The sequence below is a fragment of the Delphinus delphis genome, chromosome X (genome assembly GCF_949987515.2).
Source record: "Delphinus delphis chromosome X, mDelDel1.2, whole genome shotgun sequence".
Taxonomy (NCBI): domain Eukaryota; kingdom Metazoa; phylum Chordata; class Mammalia; order Artiodactyla; family Delphinidae; genus Delphinus; species Delphinus delphis.
Window position 1 is genome coordinate 36,529,008 of NC_082704.1, and position 24,805 is coordinate 36,553,812.

Here is a 24,805-nt window from a genome sequence, read left to right on the forward strand (position 1 = left end):
GACATTTTGCATGCATGGGTTACCAGTTTCTAAATAAGTCGGATTCAGTAAAATGCATTTAACCTATACTGAACATTAATGAGAAGACATTTAGGATCTTTCTAAACCAAAATGCAGTTAATAAAAAGTACTGGTTTATAAGCCACATAAGCTTGGTTTTACTGTAGATGCCTCAGATATTTTAGAGCTTGAGAAATACACTGAGTGAGATATTGTATACATTTTACTTTATGGTATATTTTATTGAATTACATATTCATAGTAATGGTTTCAGAGCTTTTGGAAACAACCAAAAAGGTAAAATATGTAAAAAATTATAGATAATAAACAACTTATTTATAATTTGTATTTAGTAGTGATAATGTAACCAATTTTGATTGGTTGGTATGGCATTGTAGGACACAAAGAGATGAAGTGGAGCATTAAAATCATTATGATGCTAGAATATTTGGTCACTACCTTGGGGGGCATTATTTTAATTGTGTACAAATGAATTTTTGATATTACAAATAATACATATCTGTTATCAATAAAAAAACAACCAGGAAATAAGTGTTTGAACTTTGGCTCTGTTGTTTACTAGTTCTCTGACCTTGGACAAGTTACTCTAAGCTCTCAGTGCTTGGTTTGCTCATCAGTAAGTGCTCAGCGTTTTACCTTGTAGGGTTGTTGTGAGGATTAGGTAGGTAAGTGAATATAAATAACTGCTTAGAACCTTGTCTGACATGTATATAATAGGTATTCAATAAACGTTGGCTATCTTTGTCGTTTTTATGAAAGTATACATTTCCCCACGGTGTTAAATATGTTGGATATTATCCCTTTTGTTTGTTTGTTTGTTTTTTAAGCTTTGGTAGTTTAACACTGAAAATAGTATCATAGCATCATGTTCATTTACATTTTCCTTTATTAGTAGTAAGGCTGACTTCTCTTCAAATGATTGATTAATTATATTTGTGTTTTTTTCGTGTGTTTGTGTGTGTGTGTGTGTGTGTGTGTGTGTGTGTGTGAGAGAGAGAGAGAGGGAAATTGAATGAATTCCCTTTTTGTATCTTTTGCTCAGTTTTCTGTCTTTTTTTCTTTTTTGGCGGGAGGGGGGGCGCACCATGCGGCTTGCGGGATCTTAATTCCCCCAACTGAGGATCGAACCCAGGCCCTCGAACCCGCGCCTTTGGCAGTGGGAGTGTGGAGCCCTAACCATTGGACCACCGGGGAATTCCCTGCTCAGTTTTCTAATATGGTGCTTATCTTTTTCTCGTTTATATGCAGGTGCAATAGCCTAACGCTTTGATATTTGTATAAGAAGTATTTTTGTACCTATGATTTCTGTTGGTGACAAAGTCACAGGTACTACTAACCTACGTGGTTTGTTGCCTACCTTTATAACTAAAGAAAGTGCTCAGATTCTGCTAGATGTTAGTGAAAATAAGGATGTAATTCCCCTCCCCCCCAAAAAGAAGTATTTTCCCCAGTTTGTTTCGGTTTTACTTTACTTAGTTTTATAGATATTAAAAGGTTTTAAATTTTTAAATTAAGCTTTTTATTTTGACATAATTGTAGATTCTCATGCAGTTGTAAGAAAAAATAAAGAGATCCCACATACCCTTTGGCCACTTTCTCCTTGTGGTAACATCTTGTGAAACTATAGTACAATATTGCAACCAGGATGTTGATATTGGTAGTCAAGATATAGAATAGTTCTCTCACCACTAGGATTCCTCATTTTGCCCTTTCATAGCAACACCTACTTCTCTTCTGCTCCCACACTCTATTTAACCCTGGCAACTATTAATCTGCTCTCCATTACTGTAATTTTGACATTTCAAAAACGTTATATGGATGGAATCATACAGTATGTAATCTTTTGGGAATGGCTTTTTTCACTCAGTATACTTCCCTTTAGATCATCCAGATTGTTGTGTGAGTCAGTTGTTTGTTTTATTGCTGCATAGTATTCCATGGTATGGATGTCAATTTGTGTAACTATTTGTCATTCAAATAATTTTTCCTCCGTAGGTCAGATGACATTTTTCTCTTGCTGTTTTCAATATTTCTTCTTTGTCTTTAGTTTTCAGAAATTTAATTATTAAGTGTCTTGGTGTAGATTCCTATCATTCTGTCATCAAGTTCATTGATTCTTGTCTCTATCCCCTCTGTTCTGCTGCTGAGTCCTTTTGCTTGGCTTCAGGTTTGCATTTTGGTTATTGGTTATCTGGTTATCTCAAATTTCCACTTGACTCTTCTTTATCTTCTATTTCTTTGTAGAGATTTTCATTTCTTTTCTTTTTCTTTTTTTTGCTAAGGGTATTTTTTCTTGTGTTTCAAGTGTGTTCATAATTTCTTTTTGATGCACTTTTATCATGGATGCTTTGAAATATTTGTCAAATAATTCTAACATTTCTATTATCTTGGTATTGTCTTTTTAAATTCCATTTGAGATCTTTCTGGTTCTTGGTAGGAAGAGTGATTTTTAATTGAAACCTGGACATTTTCTTATTATGTTATGAGACTCTGAATCAGATTCAAGACTTTTGCTTTAGCTGGCTTTATGTGACATTGCTCTGGCATGAGACAGAAGGGTTTCACTGTGTTACTGTAAGGTGGGAGTAGAACTTCATTTTCCCTAGTCCGTCTCCATTGCTACCCAAGGCAAGGGTCTCCTAGTTACTGCTGGGCAGGAGTGGGAGTTCCTGCTCCTGATGTGGTTTCCACTGACACTGTGAGGACATGGTTCATTAACTGCTGGCAGAGGTAACATCCTGGCTCCCTACTTGACCTTCTCTGATACCATCCTGGCTGGGGTACTGGGACACCTCGTTATAGCCTCACAATGGTGGAAGTTTAAGTTCCTCACTTGCTGTTCTCTGGAATAGGTAGGGAGCGGGACCACACCTTTTTCTGTGATGTTTGGTTATTGTCTAAAAGTTTTCTGTCTTGTTGGTCTGCCCCATTCTTGTCTTTTGTCTAGAGAGCAGGTTTTTGTTGGGTTTGGTTTTGTTTTTCTATACCCATTGTCATTTCTGACTGGCCAACCTATTCAACTCCGAGCCTGGGAAATACAAGGCAGAAAGAAAACCCATGGAATTCATTACCATAATGTTCCTTGGGTCTCAAGATCCCTAGTTGATTTGCCTTCTCGCCACCTTTCAGGGTTTTCTTGTTCATTTTATATATAATGTCCAGGGGTTTAAGCCATACGTAGTGGGAGGAATAGGGAAAGTACATTTTCCTGGAAATGGAAATCCTTAAGATGTAAATTTTTATGTTGTCAAATCTCTCATTCTTCTGAGTTTCTCTCTCTGGACTTATTTGTATAGGCCTTTTTCACCTTAGGATTCTTAATTCTTTTTGTTCTTTTATGGTTTATATTTTTAGGAATTTCCTGCCTTCCTATTGATTACTTGAACATTTATAGAATTCCATTATATTTTTAGGAATCTTTTTTCTAAATGATTAGTGAATTAAACCATAGTATTTCATTAAATGGCCATTTTTTCCCTATTGATTTGAGATGCTGCCTTCCTCATACACCAAATTATTATATATGCTTGGTTCTGCTTCTGGACTTCCTATTTTGTTCTATTATCTGTCCTTTCTTCCTCTAGTATCACCATTTCGTTATTGTAGCAAGCCCCACTATCTTGTAGTGTATGGCCACCTTCCCCCATTCTGTTAAAAAAAATGCCTATTTTCTATGGCTAACAATTCATTAAGCTAGTTGACATTTTCCTCTGTTCTTAAACATGAAGGAATTAAGGCTGATTTTGTTAGCCTTATAGCACTAGATGGAGAAAATTATGGTATTGAACCCTTCCTCTTGTCCAGTGGTTCTCAACTGGAGGCGATTTTTGCCCCTTCTCCCAGAGGATATTTGGCAGTATCTGGAGACATTTTTGGTTGTCCAGACTGGGTGAGTGTTACTGGCATCTAGTGGGTAGAGCCCAGGGATGCTGCTAAATACTTTGCAGTGCACATAAAGGAAAATTTTGTTGTCCTCAACACACAACCTTTTGACACCAAATATATGGGAGTTCTTCCCACACCAACCAATTCTCCAACTCTCCAGACACCAAATGGGTGTCCTACAATTCAGCTATGATGCTCACCACCTGGAGGTAGCACAGACCCCACAGGGTAAGGGCTCAGTTCCTCAAGACTGTCCCCCACTTCAGATATCAATTGCAAGTCCCAGGTTGTCACCTGTACTTCTGACCAACTGACTACAAACTGGGGGTGCCTGTGACCCCTCCCTCCTTGGGTTGGATGATTTGCTAGAACAGCTCACAGAACTCTGGGAAACACTTGACCTAAAATTTCTGGTTCACTATAAATGATACAATTTAGGAACAGCCAAATAGAAGAGATGCGTAAGGCAAAGTATGGGGGAGCAGCCCAGATCGTCCATGTCCTCTCCAGGCACGTCACCCTCCTAGCACCTCCGTGTGTTCACCAACCCAGAAGCTCTCCAAAGCCCTTCATTTAGGGTTTTGATGGAGCTTCCATTATGTAGGCATGATTGATGAAATCTTTGGCCTCTGGTGATTGAACTCAATCTCCAGCTCCTCTCCTCTCCTGAGATGTCAGAGGGTTAGGCTAAAAGCCCCAACCCTCTAATCACTTGGTTGGCTCCTCTGGTAACCAGTCTCTCAGCCTTAGGGGCTTTCTAAAGTTCACCTCTTTGACATAAATCAGGTGTGGTTGAAAGGGACTTGCAGAGGCTCCTTTCACCTTTATTGCTCTTGGAGCTATTTCTGAAACTGGGGACAAAACCCAAATATTATAACAGAAGATGCTTCTATCTCTCTCCTCACTTAGGAAATTACAAGGGTTTTAGGGTCTTTGTCCAAGAAAGGGTACAAAGACCAAATATGCATGTCTTAAATCCCAGCATGGGACAGTCCTCCATTGTCCATTATTATCGGCCCAAGCTGTCAGTAGTGCCATGTTGAAAAACCCTGTTCTAGCCCTATGATTAGGAAAATGAGACTTTGTCTTTTAAACCCTTCCTTATTTAAGAGTCAGGCTCCTTTAGCTTAAAAGCACATCATATTAAATGGCATTTGTTTCCTTAGTTACCTTTGGGTATGTGATTTAAGGTCAGGCCCCTGAAATTATGCCAGTATCTGAGACAGATGACCAAGACTTTAAAATATGGGCATAACTTGAGTGTAATTTAATTAGCGCTAGTGAAGAGATTTCAGTAATACAGTCAGTTACAAAATAAATAATGCAAAAAACAGTCACTTTCCCATGTTTAAACAATAGTAATTGGGAAATATAATGGAGGAATTTCCCATTAACAATTTCAACCAAAGGTATGAAATGCCTAAGAATGAACTTTAAAAATGTGCATGACCTATATGAAGATAACCATACAGTTTTACTGAGGAATATAAAAGAAGACATGAAGAAATGAAGAATACACACACTCGATAGTACAGGAATGTCATTTAGTTCTAAATTAACCAACACGTTGAACATAATTCTTATAAAACCACAATGGGAATCTTTGAGGGAAGGAAAGGAAGGAGGGACTTGACAAGGTTCTAGAGTTTAAATGAAGGGGATAAGTGCATGAGACTAGTCATGTCTTGTTTTTTAAGAAAAGTAATGATAGTGTACTTGTAGAAAAATATATGAAAATATATTGTAAATTTATTCTCTGACTATAAGTTTAAAATATTTAGTATAAAAAATAAATGAATTCTAGTGCTTCAATAATTGGAACTCTCTTGTGGAACAGGGATAGAAGGAAAAATCAGTGAAAAATTTTAAAGTACAGAAACAAACCTGGGTTTATGAAGATGACATTTCCAATCTGGGGAGAGAGGATGGAGTAGTGAGCAAATGAATTGCAATAGCTGGCTAGCCAGGTGATTTGGGGGAAGGGGATTATGTTTTGCTTAAAAAGATTAACTGAAAGAAATACTAGGTGAATTAAAGATAGAAAATGAAACCATAAATATTTAAAAAGCATAGGTGAATATGAAAATGTGTAAATAATATTTCTTGGGTTAGGGAGAGGACCATTTATTTAAGTATAATTTTAAGATATATAATATAGTCTGTCAAATGATTTAAAATTAAGACTATAAAAATAGTATAAATAAGTATACTGCCCCCATCTACCCTGTATTACTCCCTTACCCCTTCCCCACCCCCTCTATTCAGCTAGCCACTGTAATTGTATGTATCCTTCCAGAGTTTCTTCATGGATTTGCTAGCAAATAAAAATATATATTCTTAGCCCTCTGCCTTTTTAAAAAATAATATAAATGAGAGTATACTCTGCACATTATTCGGTACCTTGCTTTTTAAACGTAAAACTTAATACACTTATTTTAAACATTTTGTAGCTCTTTTCACATCAATCAGTATATGGAGAGCTTCCTCAGTATTTTTTATAGCATCATAGAATTCCATGGTCTGGATGTGCTATAATTTATCTAACCCTTTGCTGGTGGACGTTTGGGTTGTTTCCTCTTTTGCTAATATAAACAGTGGTGCAATGGATCTTATTTTACATGTCATTTTGCAGGTGTATAAGTATATCTTTGTGGATAAATTTCTAAAAGAAGTATTACTGGTTCAAAAGATAGATGCATTTGTAATTTTTAAAACATTGGCCACTTATTTTGCATAGGGGTTATACCAGTTTACACTCCCATTAGAAATCTCGGAGGCTGCCCATTTCTTCACAGTGTCCTTAAACAGAGTGTGTTACCAGTTTTTTTATTTCTCCCCATCTGTTAGGTGAAATTGTTCTCAAGGTAGTTATAATGTGTGATTTTCTCCTAAAAGTGAAGTTGAACACCTTTTATATGTTTGAGGGAATTTTGAAACATGATATGGAGACATAAACCATAAAGGAGAAAACAATGGAAAGATTTGACTACCTAAAAAATAAAAACAAAATCAAAAAAGCAAATGACAAACTGGGATTAGGAAATATTTGCAACATTTGACTAAATAGCCTCAATATATATATAATACTTTTATTAAAAATCAATAATAAGAAGACAATACTCCAATGAGAAAATGGGCAGATGACATGAATAGGCAATTTTGAATGAAGAAATTAAAGCAGCCATTAAACCCATGATAAAAATTTAGCCTCACTGGTAGGTATTGAATTAGAAATATTAAAACACCTTTGCTATAATTGGTTATTTCTTTAAAAGTATACATGTGGTGCTTCTCTTAAATGAAACATAGGGATATTCCATGATACATATTTTAAATAGTTGGAGGTATGTGGTAATGTTCCCGGTTCCTTCCTAGCATCTCCCCCCTGTCCCCAAACCCCCGGTGGCCCTAGATGTTTTGGATAGCAGAGTCTTACATCATATATTGTCATGAATTGTTCAACAGTTGGATACAGGTATCAATAGATTCAAATGCAGTTACTTATTAAGCACCTTTTCCTTTTGAAAAGGAAGAAGAATATCTGTAATTATGTATTGGAAAATTATGTATTGGAAAAGGTTGGCTCGATTCAGCATAAATATTTATTGAGTACTTACTATCACGTGCCGTGTGCAATGATCTATAGTGAGGATGAAAAGGTAAACTTTGTTTTCAATTAACCAATTAAGCTTATTTGTGTCTTTATGTACTTAATTTCTCTAGCTTTATTTCTTTTATAGATTTTATTTTAAATTTTCAAGAAGAGTCCAGGTAATCTGTTTTCTGAAACTTTATTCCAGACGTCTATTTATTACTTTTTCTCACAGATTTATTATTGTATAATTCACATACCACATAATTTACCCATTTAAAGTGCACAATTAATTGGTTTTTAGGATAGTCACAGAGTTGTGCAGCCATTACTGAAGTCAATTTTAGAACATTTTCATCACCCACCGAAGAAACGTCATACCCATTAACAGTCGCTGCCCGTTCTCTTCTTACCCCAGTTCTGGCAACCATGAATCTGCTTTCTGTCTCTATAGATTGCTCTGTTCTGGACATTTCATCTAAATAGAATCATACAATATGTGGTATTTCGTGATTAGCTTCTTTTACTTAGCATGTTTTCAAGGCTCATCCATGTTTTAGCATGAATCAGCGCTTCTTTTTTATGGCCAAATAAAATTCCATTGTATTAATATACCACATTTTATTCATCCATTCATCAGTTGATATTCATTTGGGTTGTTTCCTTTCATCTTTTTCTGTTATGAATAATGCTGCTGTGAACATTCATGTACATATTTTAGTGTGGATATATGTTATCATTTCTTTTGTTTGTATACCTAGGAGTGGAATTACTGGGTCATATGGTAACTTTATGTTGAACACTTTGAGGAAGTGCATACAGTTTTCCAAAGAGATTACACTATTTTACATTCCCATTAGCATTGCCTGAGGTTTACAATTTCTGCATATCCTTGCTAACACTTGATATTATGTCTTTTTGGTTATTGCCATCCTAGTCGATATGAAGTAGTATCTCGTCGTGGTTTTGATTTGCAATTCCCTAATGACTAATGACATTGAGTATGATTTCAAGTGTTAGATGGCCGTTTGTATCAACAACCTTGCATCTTTATGACCATTCTTTTTTTCTTTTTTTTTTGGCTGCACTGCGAAGCACGTGGGATCTTTGTTTCTCAACCAGGGCTCAAACCTGTGCCCCCTGCAGTGGAAGCACAGTCTTACCCACTGGACTGCCAGGGAAATCCCCTGACTATTCTTTTGTAGTCACCATCTCCTTCTGACCACAGCCTGGAAAGGATCTCTACTTTTAAGGATTCATGTCCTTAGATTTTGCTTACCTGGATAATCCAGGATAATCTCCCTCTTCCAAGTTACTTAACCTTCACTTCATTTGTAAAGTCTCTTGTCAAGTAAGGTAATATGTTCACAGACTCTGGGTATTAGGATGTGGCCATCTTTGGGGACCATTTTTCTGTCTACCATACCATCTTAACAATATAAAATTATCTGATCCATGAACATGAGAGCTTTCTGTTTATTTAGGATGCCTTTAATTTCTTTCAATAATGTTTTTTATTTTTCTGGATACAAGCCTTACACTTGTTTTGTTAGATTTGTTCTTAACTATTTTATTCATTTTGAACAATCGTAAATGGAATTATATTCTTAATTTCATTTTTGGATTGTTCATTGATAATATATAGAATTGAAATTTATTTTTATATTGATCTTGTATCCTGCAACTTTGCAGAACTTGTTCATTGTTCTAATAGATTTTTTTTATTGGAGTATAGTTGCTTTACAATATTGTGTTAGTTTCTACTGTACAGCAAAGTGAATCAGCTGTACTTATCCATACATCCCCTCTTTTTTGGATTTCCTTCCCATTCAGGTCACCATAGAGCATTGAGTAGAGTCCCCTGTGCTATACAGTAGGTTCTCATTAGTTATCCATCTTATACATAGTATCAATAGTGTATATATGTCAATCCCAATCTCCCAATGCATCCCACCCCCCACTTTCCCCCTTGGTATCCATACATTTGTTCTCTCTACGTCTGTGTCTCTATTTCTGCTCTGTAAATAAGGTCATCTATACCAATTTTTTCAGATTCCACATATATGCGTTAATATATGATATTTGTTTTTCTCCAGATTTTTTTATGGGTTCCTTAGAATTTTCTGTACTCATGATCATGTCATCTGTTTATAGAGATAATTTTACTTCTTACTTTGCAATCTGGTATCCTTTATTCGTCTTCTTGCCTAATTGTCCTGGCTAAAACTTCCAGTGTGTTGTTGAATTGAAGTGGTAAGAGCAGACATCCATGTTTTGTTTTTGATGGCAGTGGAAAAGTATTGTTTTTCACTGATAAGCATGACGTTAGCTGTAGGTTTTTCATAAATGCCCTTTATCATGTTGAGGAAGTTCCCTTCTCTTTCTAGTTTGTTGAGTGTTTTCATCGTGAAAAAGTGTTGGATTTTCTCAGATGCTTTTTCTGCTTCTATTGAGATGATCATGTATTTTTTAAATAACAGCATAATTGAGGTATAATTCATATATCTTAAAAGTCATGCTTTTAAACTGTGCAATTCAGTGTTTCTTTTAAACATATTCACAGAGTGTGCAACTATCACCACTATGTAATTCAAGAACATTCTCATCACTGCAAAAAGAAACCCTGTAACCATTAGCAGTCACCTCCCATTACCTTCTCTTTCCAGCTCCTGGTAACGACTAATATACTTTCTGTCTATGGATTTACCTCTTCTGGACATTTCATATAAATGGGACCATACAATATGTGGCCTTCTGTGTCTGGCTTCTTTCATTTAGCAAAATGTTTTCAAGATTCATTCATGTATCAGTACTTAATTTTTCTGATCCTCAGGAGGGCTCTTTTCAGCCTTCTCTTTCCCTGGTTATCTCTGCTAAACTGGCTGGCCTGCAGCCTAAATGTTGCTCTCATGAAGCTTACTTCCTCTTAATTGCTTACCACCAAAATCTCTATTTTTTTTCGAGAGAGTCCTTTGGCTTGAACTTCCTCATACTCTGTTTCAAATAAAGTCAGTTCTTCTGGACATAGCTTTCTGTTCTTATGGGCTACCTTTATCCCTGGGCAAAATCTTTGAACCAGTGCTTTGGGTGCTGGGCAGTGACCGTTGCTTCTGATCTTCTTGCTTCTCTCTTCCGGCATGCAACCTCAGCCCTACAGGTAAGCTGGGGCAGGGCAGTCAGGGTGATTGATGGGGCTCCAGCATTGCAAGCCTACTGTGCCTGGTGTAGACCCTCTGCCCTATGAGTGGGGGCTGACTGGAGGAAAGGAGCCCCTCAGCTCTTGGCTGTACTCACCAGGAATTTCAATCCTTTAACTGTGTGTCAGGGGTGATGAGGAATGCTGGCTGCTTCCCCTCCTAATGAGATACTGTATTCATTGGTTGGGAGCTGAGGGAAGAGGGAGTCCAGTCTTCTTGGCGACTCCTGCCTGGAGTGTAGCTTCTCTCAAGGGGAGCAAGGGGATGGAGGGAAGAGCGTGGGTTATGATTCATATGCTGTAGACTCTCACCTGTATTACTGAATTTTAGCAGATTTTCTTGAATAAATGTTTCTTTATTTGCTGTACCTTCAGGACAATTTCCAGAGATTTCAATTTTTTTTTTTAAATATTTTTTACCAGTTATGGTTGCTTCACTGGGGAATGGGTCCCTAGGACTTCTTATGTCACAAATTTGGAAGTGGACCCCCCTGTTAGGTTGCTCACTTTTTTAGTAGAGTTTCTTTCTTATGATGGTGCTAGAAGGCTGGCTATACTAAGCAGTACTGATGAACTATTTTTTAAATCGGAATTTTACTATGTCACATTTATTAACTATCAGGGTACTTGATTTTCCTTGCTTTGTTGTTATTTCTCCATATAAGTGAAGTTTGTTATAATGGTGTTTTACTTATTAAAAATTATTTTTATTGACATATTTTTCTGCTTGTTACTTTAATTTAGGGTTGGTTCCAGCATCTACTGTTGCTACTGCTACTAGTTCAAGCACCATGCTGTTTACCTCATTTTCAAATGTTTCTACCTCCACTGCTGCTACTGGACTCTCATGTAAGTTACTGGTTGCAAAGAAAATACTATTATTTCGCATCAGGCCACTTAACTCAATTTGCCAGTATAAGCTATGGATCTCCGACGTCTCATAAATTATCATTATGCTTGATCCCGTTTGTAACTGTTGATATCAATAGTAGCTTTGCTAAAAACCTGATTGTCATGGCTTTCACTATGAATTTTATATTAACATGATTATTACAGCCATGATGTTCATCATTAGAGTTTGTTATTGTAATCCTAGCAGTAATATGGCCCTCCCAAAGCCCTGTTATAGCAAGCCTGTCACCATTTCTGGGAATAAAACTTGCCAGGAATTGCTGATGCCTAGTTGAGCCTGAAAAATGGCGGCCGCCATCCCCCATTGCCTTGTGCAGTTGGCGTAGGTGGAACATTAGTTGAAATTGCAGGTTGCCACTTGAATTGTATTTTCTTCCAAGTAGATACAGTTCCACTCCTGAGACATGACTGAGATTCTGGAAACCTTTTGATATATGTAAGCAATATCCTTCTCAAGTATAATAGATTTTGTGAATATGACCATGTCTGAGGTTGGGAGTTAAAATTATTGAATGAATTCCATTTCCAATCAAAAACTTGACTTCTGACCTTTTCTTAAAAATTAACTAATTTATTTATTTATTTATTTGGGGCTGCACTTGGTCTTTGTTGCTGCGTGCAGGCTTTCTCTAGTTGCGGCAACTGGGGGCTACTCTTTGTTGCGGTGCGTGGGCTTCTCATTGCGGTGGTTCTCTTGTTGGGGAGCATGGGCTCTAGGTGCGCGGGCTTCAGTAGTTGCAGCGTGTGGGCTCAGTAGTTGTGGCTCGCGGGCTCTAGAGCTCAGGCTCCGTAGTTGTGGCGCACGGGCCTAGTTTCTCCATGGCATGTGGGATCTTCCCGAACCAGGGCTTGAACGTGTGTCCCCTGCATTGGCAGGCGGATTCTTAACCACTGTGCCACCGGGTAAGTCCGACTTCTGACTTTTGACAGGTTTTTTTTTTCTTTCCTGTCTTTGATGTCCTTGCCTACAAAATGAAAAGAAACCTTGACCACAGTGTTTTTAAAATCAACTTTAATGAGATATAATCTACATGTCATAAAATTAATGTAAGTGTATAGTTCAGTGATTTTTAATCGATTTACCGAATTGTGTAACTCTCACCATAGTGCAGTTTTAGAACATTTCTATCATCCCAGTAAGATCTCTCAGCCCGAGACAACTACTAATCTGTTTTCTGTCTCTATCTATGCCTTTTCTAGACTTTTCATATAAATGGATTGACTGTAGTTTTTTGAGGCTTAGCCAAAGTTACTAAAGGACTCAGATGAAAAATACCCTATATAAATTCTTCATTCACTGTTTTTGATTAAAAGAGTAATAGGTAATATTATGTTGTTCTCTGCAGTTGGTGGTGCCCCTACAACTTTGGCTGGAATGCTTGGTGGTACAGCATTGGGATTTGGATTAAATTTCCCTGGAGCAGGTGGAGCAGCTGCTGTTGCATCTAGTAAGATTTTTAGAACTACTGGGATGTGTTTGAATGCTCACTGGAAATGTACTGCATAACAAAAGCAGTAAGTAGGTTGTATTCCTTAGCTTCTAGGACTAAGAAGGTTTTGATCATCTCACCAGCATATCCAAAAGGTACATCAGTATTGACAATTGCCAAAGGGTAGAATGAGACAGTTGATGTCAATGAGATTACTTCTTTGAGATGACCATAATCAAAGCTGCTATCAAACTCTTGTCAACTCTGAAACTTAAAAATTCTTATTATTGACCATACTATTTAAAGTGACCCAGTACACTGGGATTCATAGAGTTTTATTCTCTAAAAGTTAATTTAAGGTTTGACCCGTATTAAAGTTGATCCTCTCCTTAAGCTGATTACAGGAGTTTCTGTGGACCTATCCTAAATTTGTTTCTGCCAGTTAGGCACTAGTTAGGTTGTAAATTAAAGAAAACTTGGTTATCCATTGCCTTTTAGCTGTTGTGAGCTGGGTGGTTAGAGGTCAGTTACTACTTAAACCTACCATTTAAGTCAGACTCCACTTTAGGGAAGTCTTGTTTGTTCTGACTTTTAAAAGTTTACTTAGGGCTGAAATGAATCTTTATTCAAACCTGTCATAAACTAAAAGTCAGTCCTTGTTAAGTTTAAAATAATTATTCCTAAACAGAGATGTAAACCATCTTTTGCATGACCAACACTTAACTGAATTTCTACTGTGTACTCGGCTAACTGGCCAACCTATGAGCATTATGAAGGGCATGGCTTGAGAATTTTATAAGTAACCATATTTGCAAGAAATATAACACATAGTTTCCCTTATAAAATGCTGAACAAAAAATTGATTCTTTCAGTCGTGGGCGGAGTCACTGAAATATGAATTTGCAGGCTTTTTGGTGACTCTGCCATAACTCATCCCCTACCTATCTGAGTCTTAAGATTCCTTCCTGCAAACTGGTACCTTTGCTACTAGCCCATCCCATCCACCACTGCCTTATGTACTTACCCACCTCCCCATCAGATATGTCTCAACTCAATACCCCCAACCCACTGTTGATTTTTTCCCCTACTCACCTTTCCTTCCCCCCAAGTATATTTACTTGCTCAGATTCTTCATCTCACAAATTAGCCCTGTAGGACAGCTTTCGGGTATCTGTATTTGTAAATTTATAGCCATTTGAGATTATTCTCTGCCCTAGGTATAACCAGCAAGTTTTAAGAGAAGCTTGCTTGTTATAAATCTCATCTTTTGCATTAGTCTATGAAAGTAATGATGTCCATTCCTAGCATGGAGTAAGATACATAGTTGTTGATCAGAGACAAGATAGGAAAATTGGATAGTAGGATCTTTTAAAGGATGGTCTCACTATTTTATGTAATGATTTTTAAGATCATCAGAATGAGATTTATTTAAATGTAAATCCAAATTTGGTATGCAATTATTTTCTATTATTTATAGAACAGTGCTTCCCTTTTAGTACACAGATAACATAGAGTTGACTGTATTTAGTTTAGACCAAAGTTGTAACTTGCAAAATCAGACTGTGATAGAACCTTCGTTCTCAAAACCATTGCTTCTTTTGGTATTAATTGAAATATTATTGTTATTTGAATATTGCCTACTATGCCAGAGCTAATTTATACCTTTTAAAAATACCATGAAAATAAGGAACAAAGATAAATACTATATAAACAGTTTAAAATAATCATACCATTTTTTTATGACTCAAGAGTCCTTTGTGTTTAGACTGACAGGTATTAATTTCCTGAAGGTATCGCACAGCATCTTTGGAGAGCTGTTCATTTGTCTGTTAACCTCTTTCTTTAGTGGTAGTGATGGTAGTTGCTTTTTTAAAAATTATAAAAACCATACACACATGCATATATACATATATCACACCCTCTAGAGAAAACAGTTTGGTGCTTGTCTTAACAGGCTTTTTTCCAAATGCTTACAAACATACATTAAATTTATTTGTTTTACAAAAATGGGATACACACAGACATAATCATAGAATTTGCTGTTTTCTCTTAAGTATACGTTATCTTTGGACATCTGTCCGTGTCAGGAAATTCTGACTTAAAAAAAAAAAATCTTCTTTGGGCGAAGATAAGCTCCCTTACAACAAGGACTTGTTTTTTTCTTAATTGTTTTTCTGGGGTTTTTTGCCTTGAATATAGTAGTTACACAATGTTAGAATGAATTAATCAATAAAGGGGGGGGTCTTGATAATGTCATTAATTTTCAGCATTTCTGGGGAGGGAATTCTTTTCAAATAAGACTTTTTATTCTCAGATGAAGAGCATGGTGACCACATGGCTATAAAGAATGTAACGTGGGATCCAATCTTTAACCTCTCCAGTGTCCTGAGTGATAGTGACCCCGGGGATCCTTTGTGACTGGGCATGGTCTTCTCCTGTGGTGCTCATTCCACTTTCACAAAAGCTAACCAAAAGAATGGGGGAATTATTGTAAGGATCCTTGTGGCCAAAAGGGAAATGAAATCTTATGGAAATCTAATACAGGTATTATCGTGGCAATGAACTTCAAGGAATGTGGAATTTAGAAGTTGTTCTAAAGTCAGCTTTAGGGACCTCCTGTATCTAATATTGCATAAACATAATTCAGCTATTTTCCTTTTGCCTGTTTTTTTTCTTTTTTTAACTTCCTTTTGGTTTCTTTACCTCTTTTTCTGCTTTATATTCTTAATTTTGACTTGCTCATGACTCTTTAATTCTACTTTATGTTTTTCCTCTGTCAGTCCTTTCAGCTCCCTTTGCCTGTTGTCTGATTCTTTCTACATACTTGGAAATATTTCCAAATTTCTGCTTAGAGTCTGATTCTTTCCATATTTCTGGAAATATTTCCGTATTTTTACCTACTGTCTGATTCTTTCCACAGTTCTAAATGTTCGAAAATGAGATCTGACCTACCTTATCCCTGTTTGGCTAGAGCTTTTTGTGTCAGACCCTCTTATAGGCTGCCAGTAGCATATGGGATGGCTTCCTATACTTCAGATGCCCACCTTTGTCAACTGTGAACTAGGATCAAAGGACAGAGTTACTGAAATAAAGAATGGGTGTCTGAGCCTGATCCCTCAGCAGGAACAGAGTAGGCCAGTTTCCCTAAGAATAGGCAGTGCATGTTGGCAGTCACCATGATATATGTATTTATCTAGGGTGGCAGTTAACCTGAAAGTATTGTTAATTGGGAAAACAAGGCTAACGTAAAACAAACAAATAATTGTATACATGTTATAATATATTTTTATAACAAATTTCTTGTTACAGAAGCAGCATTTATTAATTATAAGAACATTTGAAAATACAGAGAACCAAAAAGAAGAAAACACTTCCAGTCTCCACCAGCCACAATTTTCTGTGCATTGTTTGTTAAGTGCTCACTGTGTAAGGAAGAACCAAAAGTGCTATAGGAGTTCAGAAAACCAAGAGATAACCATGAGTAGAAGAGAAGTGGACAGTAAACATGGTGAAGGAAGAATCTGAGCTCGGCCATGATGTGAACTGAGAATTTCATGTACAGAGACAGGGCATTTTAGTAAGGGTGTAATAGAAAAGACACATAGAAGAGAGGTCTGGGCTGTAGACAAAACTTTGAGAGGCTTTTAACTATAATACTGGCTAAGATGTATGCCTACTATGGGCTATGGTGTAGAGAAACAGGCAGTCTCCCCTATTGATAGGAATGTAAATTGGCAAAGTCTTTTTGGTAGGGGAATTGGAAAGTTATATTACAATTTAGAGCATGCTGACCCTTTGATCTAGCAATTTCATTTCTAGAAATTAATTACACAGATATATTCACATAAGTATGCAAAGTTATAGATGTACAGAGATTTTGTGTAAGATTGCAATTATTCTTTCCTTGCAAGTTTAGCAGAACTTACCGGTGAGGTCATCTGGGTCTGGAGTTTTCTTTATGGGAAGAGTTTTGAGGATTGATTCAATTTCTTTAATGGTTATGGGTCTGGTTAGGTTATAAAATGTATTTTTCTATACATTTATCCAGGATTTTAAGTTGTTAGCAGGAAGCTTAATCCAAATACCTGGCCTGCCATATATTATAGCAACATTGAGTTAAAATCATACAACTTGGAGTTCAAATTCACATTAAAAAATACTTCTATAGTTTTTCATCCTGAATAATCAGGGACTGAATTTAAAAATTCCTTACTTATTACTAACATTATACACTTTATTTTCCAGCTACAACGTCAACCATCACCACTACCACGGTCACCACCACCAGCACCAGCACCAGCACCACCAGTAGCTTTACCATGAATCTAAAACCACTGACATCAACTGGCATGAATAACACTGTTCCATTCGGCATGATTCCTAAACCTTTTACTTTGACCATTAGGTAAGCCTATTTGAAAATTCGTGTGAGTCTCATTTTCTTTGTCATATAGAAGGCATAGTTTGCTTGTACATCTTTAGAATAGTGTTTGAATGTTAGGTAAATGACTCAGAGTCAAGGAGCAGTTAGGGAAAGAATTTCTGTTGCTTAGGAAGTTGAACAACGAAAAGGATACCATTGTCTTCTGAATACCATTATAATACAATTATTACTATTGCTAATAATAGATAACATTTATTGTGCAATTACTATATGTTTAGAAATATTACAGTGCTTTACAGCATCATACCATTTAATCCTCACAATAACCTTATGAGGTAGGTACTATTTTTGTTCTCATTTTATAGATGAGTAGACTGGAGCACATAAAGATTTTATAATTCACCTCTGGTCACACACTTGGTAATGGTTGAGCCAGGATTAAAATTCAGGTAGTCAAGCTCTAGAGCCTGTATTCTTACAATTTATGCCATGTTCATCTCTAAGTATTTGGGTTTTTTTTTTACAACTTTATTGGAGTATAATTGCTTTGCAGTGTTGTGTTAGTTTCTGCTGTACAACAAAGTGAATCAGCTATATATATACATATATCCCCATATCCCCTCCCTCTTGAGCCTCCCTCCGACCCTCCCTATCCCACCACTCTAGGTGGTCACAAAGCACCGAGGTGATCTCCCTGTGCTATGCAGCTGCTTCCCACTAGCTATTTATTTTACATTTGGTAGTGTATATATGTCCATGCCACTCTCTCACTTCGTCCCAGCTTACCCTTCCCCCACTGTGTCCTCAAGTCCGTTCTGTACATCTGCATTTAATTAAACTTTTTATTTTGAGTTAACTGTAGATTCACATTTACTTCTAAGAAATAATACAAAAAATTCTGTGTGTACTTAACCTAGTTTTCCCCAATAATAATATCTTGCGATACTATAGTACAATATCACATTCAGGATACTGACATTGATATAATCAAGATATAGAACAGTTCCATCACAACAAGGATCCCTCCTGTTGCCCTTTTATATCCACACTCGCTACCCTCTTCTCCTTTCCCTGAACCTGGGCAACAAGTGCTCTGTTCTCCATTTCTATGACCTTGACATTTAAAGAAATGTCATACAAATGGAATCATACAGCGTGTGACCTTTGGGAACTGTTTTTCCCACTAAGCATAATTCCTTGAGATAAAGTTGTCATGTGCATCAATAGTTTGTTCTTTTTTATTTCTGAGTAGTATTCCATGGTATTATAGATGTGCCATCATTTGTTTAACCATTCACCCATTGATGGACGTCTAGGTTGTTTCCAGTTGGAGACTATTATGAATAAAGCTGCTATGAACATTTATGTACAGGTTTTTGGTGAACCTAAGTCTCATTTCTCTGGGATAAATGCCCAGGTGTACAGTTGCTGGATGATATGGTAGTTGCAAGTTTATTTTTTTAGGAAACCGCTGTAAATCTTTTCCAGAGTGGCTGTACCATTTTACCTGCCCAGCAGCAATGTATGAGAGATCCACCTTGTCCACACTGTTGCCAGGATTTGGTGTTGTCACTATTTTTTACTTTAGCCCTTCTAATAGATATGAAGTGGTGTCTCACTGTGGTTTTAATTTGCATTCCCCTGATGACTAATGACGTTGAACATCTTTTCATGTGTTAATCTGCCATCTGCATGTTTTCATTTGTGAAGTGTCTTTTCATATCTTTTGTCCATTTTCTACTTGAATTTGTTTTTTGACTGAGTTTTGAGAGTTTTATGTATTCTAGATACCTGCCTTTTGTCAGATATGTGGTTTACAAACATTTTTTCTAACTCTGTAATTTGTCTTTTCATCTTTTAAAGAGTATTTCACCAAACAAAACTTAATTGATGAGGTCTGATTTATCAATTTTTCCTTTAATGAATTGTGCTTTTAGTGTCAAGTTTAAGAACTCTTTGCTTAACCCTAGGTCCCAAAGATTTTCTCCTAATTTTTTTCTAAAAGTTTTATAGTTTTACATTTTATATTTAAGGTTGTGATCTCTTCTGAGTTAATTTTTATATAAGATGTGTGTTTTAGATTGAGATTCTTTTTTTTTGGGTGGGGGGTCTATGGATGTCCAGTTTTTTCAGCATCATTTGTTGAAAGGCTATTTTCTGCCATCGTATGGCTCTTTCACCTTTGTCAAAAATCAATTGGACGTATTTGTGTCAAATGCTTTTTCTGCCTCAATTGATAGGATCTTTTAAGATTTTTGTTCTTTAGCTTCATGATATGGTGAAATATAGTCAATGATTTTCAAATGTTGAACCATCCTTGCATATGTGGAATAGATCCCACTTGGTCATGATGTATAATTTTTTAATACATTTTTGGATTCAGTTTACTAGTATTTTGTTTGTGGGCTTTCATATCCAAGTTCATGAGAGATATTGGTCCGTAGTTTTGTTTTCTTTCTTTTTTAAATTCTGTCCTTGGTTTTGATATCTGAATGTTACTAGCCTTATAAGATGATCTGGGAAGTATTCCCTTCTCTTCTATTTTATAGAAGAAATTTTGTAAAATTTGTGTTAATTCACTAAAAGTTTGGCAGAATTCTCCAGTGAAACCCCTTTTTAAGGAGCTTTTAAATTATAAATCAATTTCTTTAGTGGTTCTAGGACTATTCAGGTTATGTTTCATCTTCCATGAGTTTTAGTAGTATGTGGTTTTCAAGGAATTGGTTTGTTTCTTCTAAATTGTGGAATTTATGAGTGTAAAGTTGTACATATTTCCTTTTTGTCCTTTTAATAGCTATAGGCATACTCCCCTATTTCATTTCTGATATTGGTGATTTGTAGCTTTCTTTTATCAATTTTATTCATCTTTTCCCAAAGGAGTAGCTTTTATTTCATTGATTATTCTCTATTATTTTCATTTTCAATTTCATTGATGTCTACTCTTTATGAATTTTTGCCTTCTGATTGCATTGGTTTTATTTTGCTCTTTTTTCTTGAGGTATGAACTTAGATTATTGATTTGAGACATTTCCCCTTTTGTAATGTAAAGCATTTAGTGCTATAAATATCCTTCTTAGCACTGTGTTAGCTTTGTACTACATCTTCTATAATGTTGTATTTTCATTTTCATCCAATTCTATGTACTTAAAAAATTTCCCTTGTGAATTCCTCTTTGACTCATAGATTATTTAGAAGTGTGTTAATATCCAAGTGTTTGGATATTTTCTTGTTTTTTATTTTTATATTGATTTCTAATTTGAGTCCATTATGATTGGAGAGCATGCTCTGTATGATTTCAGTTCTGATATATTTGTTCAGATTTGTTTTACGAGCGGGGATATGGTCTTTCTTGGTCAGTGTTCCATGAGCACCTAAAAATTGTTTTCTGCTCTTGGGTAGAGTGTTCTATATATGTCAATTAGATTCTGTTGCTTCACTGTATTTTCAGATCTGTATCCTTGCTGCTCTAGTGCTTCTTTTCAGTTGTGGAAAGTGGCTTTTTGAATTTCCCAACTGTAATTGTGGATTTGACTATTTTTCTCTTTAGCCCTATCAGTTTTGCTTCATGTATTTTGGGGTCCTGCTGTTTGGTTGGTACATATTCAGGATCATTAGCTTTCCTGGTGCTTTAATTCCTTTATTACTATGTAATGTTCCTCTTTGACTCTGGTAATTTTCTTTGCTCTCAAATCAACTTTATCTGATATTAATATAGCCATTTATTTTTAACAATTAATCTTGCATGTATATCTTTTTCCATCCTTTTACTTTCAACATGTGTTCTTGTATTTGAAGTGAGTTTCTTATAGACAGCATATTGATGGATCATAATTTTTATCCATTCTGCCAATCTCTCTCTGTTAGTTGGTATATTTAGCACATCTACATTTAAGGTAATTATTGATGTGTTAGGGCTTAAGTCTGCCATTTTATTATTTTGTTGTTGTTGTTTTTTGTTACCTCTGTTTTTTGTTTTCTGTTTCTCTTTTTTTAAACTTCCTGTGGGTTATTCAGACATTTTTTAGGTTTCCGGCTTGTTCTGTTTATAGTGCTTCTGAGTATATTGCTTTGTATAGTTTTCTTACTGAGTGCTCTAGGTGTTGCAATATACATATGTAACTTACAACCATCTAGCTATAATGACGTTTTACCACTTTGGGTAAAGTGTAGAAACCTTACTTCCGTTTAGTTCCCTTTATGCTTCTTACCTTTTAAGTATAGTCGTCTCAGGTATTTCCTCTATGTACTTTGAACACCACATTCCATGGTGTTATACTTTTTTGCTTCAACCATCAAATATGATTTACAAAACTCACGAGGGGTAGAATAGCCTATTATATTTACCCTTTTCCAACCATTTAGCTGTTCTTCTTTCCTTTATGAAATTCCATGCCTTCTTCTGTTTTCAGTTCCTTTCTATTTCGCCAATATTCAAGGGTAGTTTCGACAGCAACAAATTCTCTTTAGTTTGCTTTGCATAAAAATATCTTTATATTCCCTTCATTTCTCAAGGACATTTTCACCAGATATAGCAGTTGTGGTCAACAGTTTTTTTCTTCAGTACTTGAAAAATGTTGTGACACTTGCTTCTAGCCTCTATGGTTTAAGATGAGAAATCTCCTGTCATTCAAATTAGGGTTGCATTTTAAGTAATGTGTTGTTTCTCTCTGGCTGCTTTCAAGATTTTTTTCTTTATTTTTAGTTTTCAGAAATTTAAGTATTATATGTCTTAGTATAGATTTCTTTGAATTATTCTCTTTGGGATTTGCTCAGCTTCTTAAGTCTTTAGGTTTATATCTTTTGACAACTTTGGGAATTTTTCAACCTTTATTTTTCAGAATACTTTTTAAATCTCATTCTGTCTTTTTTTGTCTTTGTATAATTCTCTGATGATAAGTATGTTACCTCTTATTACCATCCTCCAGTTCCTTGACATTTTTTTCATTTTTTGTCTCTATTCTCTCTCTGCTGTTCTGTAAGTTCTATTAATTTATCCTCAAGTTCACTGATTCTATTCTCTGTCATCTCTACTCTAGTATCAAACCCTTCAAGTGAGCATTTATTTCAGTTATTTTTCTTTTCTTTAATTTCCATCTGATTGTTTTTCATAACTTCTATTTCTTTGCTGAGGTTTTCTTTTTTTTCATTTGTTTCCCCAGACTTCATAATTGCTTGTTGGAACATTTTTTTGATGGTTGCTTTAAAATTCTTTTCAGATAATTCCAACATCAGATACCTCTCAATGTTGGGATCTCTAGGTTGTTTTCTTCTCTTTTGAGTTGTCATTTTCCTGGTTCTTGATATGATGGGTAATTTTCGATTGTATCCTGTACATTTTATCTATTATGTTAGGAGATCTTGGTCCTATTTAAATCTTTGTTAATTAGGGAATCCTTTTGTTAAGGTGTAGTGCAAAAGTTGGGTACGTTTGTATGTTCAGCTTCCCACTGGACCCTGCCCACACCACCTCAGCCAAAGTGGTGCAGTGACTCACACTGCCTCAGTGCAGATGAAAGGTGTGGAAGTTCAGTTCCCCCTCCGCCCTGCTGACTCATTCCCCATGAAAGTGGGGGCATTGCATCGTACTACTTCATTGCCTCTAGTGGGGTTATAAGCTCAACTCCCATCTGGGCCCCAGGGCTCCCAGAACAAGAGGAAGCGGGGGACTAACTCATATTGCTTAGTTGCTGCAGAATTTCAGCTTCCTATTGGGCCCCACTGACACAGGCGGAGGGGGGAAGCAAGATGTCAACTACTCTGCCTCATATCACTTCATTCAGCCTCATTGATGGTGGGTTGGTATGGAAGCTTAGCTCACTACTGGGTCCCACTGACATAGGCTCTGGGAGACGGGGGACAAGAGTGCTGACTGAGGCTCTGGGAGAAGGGGCACAGAGTGCTGGCCCTGCTTTGCCCTGCCTCAGTCAGTCTTAATTTTTCCAGTGGATATAGAGGTTAAGCTTTCCACTTAGCCTTGCTGACATAGGGGTGGTGGGAGGTGGAGTCCTTATTAGCCCGAGTTGCATTACCTTGTTCAGTCTTAATGATGCCAGGTGGGTATACAGGTTCAGGTCTCCATTGGCCGCCACTGACACTGAAGACAAGGGGTGAAGCCTCATGGTAACTAACACTGTCTCACTCTGCCTTATTAAGTCTTGTTGCTGCTGGGTGGGGATTTAGGTTCAGCTTATCATTGGACCTCGCCAACAATGCCCTGGTGGGGTAATTGGAACACTGCCTGCCTCTGCTGGGCTGGGAATTGATGATCAGCTCTCCACCCAGCCCTCCCGACACTGCCCCAGCAGGGAATCAGAGCATTGCCTGGTTCCGCCAGTCCCTTGATGGAAAATAAGGTATCTGTTCAGCCTATTTGATACCACCTGGTAGGGGAATCAGAGTTCCCCTTAATTCTGCCCAGTGGAGGGTGGAAGATCAGCTGCCTACTGTGCCATGGATACTGCTTAGATGGGGAGTGGATCACTTTGACTAAGAGCTGAGGGGAGAGGGAATCCCATCTCTTTGGCCGCATAAATGCAGAATGGAGCTTACGTCATGCTGAGTTGAGGGAGAAGGAAGGGAGCAGTTTGTGGCACAGACTTTAGCTGTTCTTACTGAAATTTAGTAGATATCTTAATAAATTGTTATTTGCTGTATTCCATTAAGATAATTTCCAGAGAGTTTGAATGGTTGTTTTTAAAATAATCTTTACCAGTTATGGTGGTTTTGTTGGGGAGCAGGTCTGAGAAACTCCTCATGTGCTGTTTTCTTCTTTAAGTCCTCATATGTTGCACTAAAGTATAAAAGAATCTGATCATACTTTTGAAAGTATGATCATATGATCATACTGTATCCTTTTTTTTAGTGAAATCATAACTCCTGTGATGACATATGGTCAGCTGAGTGGTCTGGTAAACAAATGGAGCCTTGAGTTAGAGGATCAAGAGAAACACTTTCTTCACCAGGTCACCCAGGTCAATGCTTGGGACTATACATTGATTGAGAATGGTGAGACGGTAAGAAGATATTCTCATTAATCTACCTGCATTGTACAAGCACTTTCAGATGAACACAGGAGAATAGACCTGTGTTTAGTGGTTAATTTTTCCTTCCAATATTGGTGATAAACTTAAAAATATTTTCTGTAGGTAATAAGTGCCCTGAATTAGGAACTCTTTCATACTTGAAGTGTATATGAGAAAAAAAATACTACTTTAAAATTACAATGTAAATTCAAATATTTACACTATTGTATTCTTATTTTCCTTTATAGATTATTGCTTTACATGGAGAAGTGCAAAAGGTGAAACAGGATCAGAAAAGGTAGAATCTTAGATTCCCTAGGTTGAAAGATTAAAGATCTATTTCTTTGTCCAGTTGTTTTTCCT

The 24,805-nt window shown here is 36.5% G+C and overlaps 1 protein-coding gene across 1 annotated transcript in view; it reads left to right on the forward strand.

Annotated features, from left to right (window-relative positions):
* The window catches only part of NUP62CL (nucleoporin 62 C-terminal like), a 73,446-nt gene that overhangs the window by 23,034 nt on the left and 25,607 nt on the right, over nt 1-24,805 (forward strand). Inside the window, exons 3-7 of the mRNA XM_069540336.1 lie at nt 11,439-11,543; nt 12,953-13,054; nt 17,282-17,441; nt 24,283-24,433; nt 24,691-24,740. Of these exons, the coding sequence (XP_069396437.1) occupies nt 11,439-11,543; nt 12,953-13,054; nt 17,282-17,441; nt 24,283-24,433; nt 24,691-24,740 (568 nt within the window). The remainder of the gene's footprint in view (nt 1-11,438; nt 11,544-12,952; nt 13,055-17,281; nt 17,442-24,282; nt 24,434-24,690; nt 24,741-24,805) is intronic.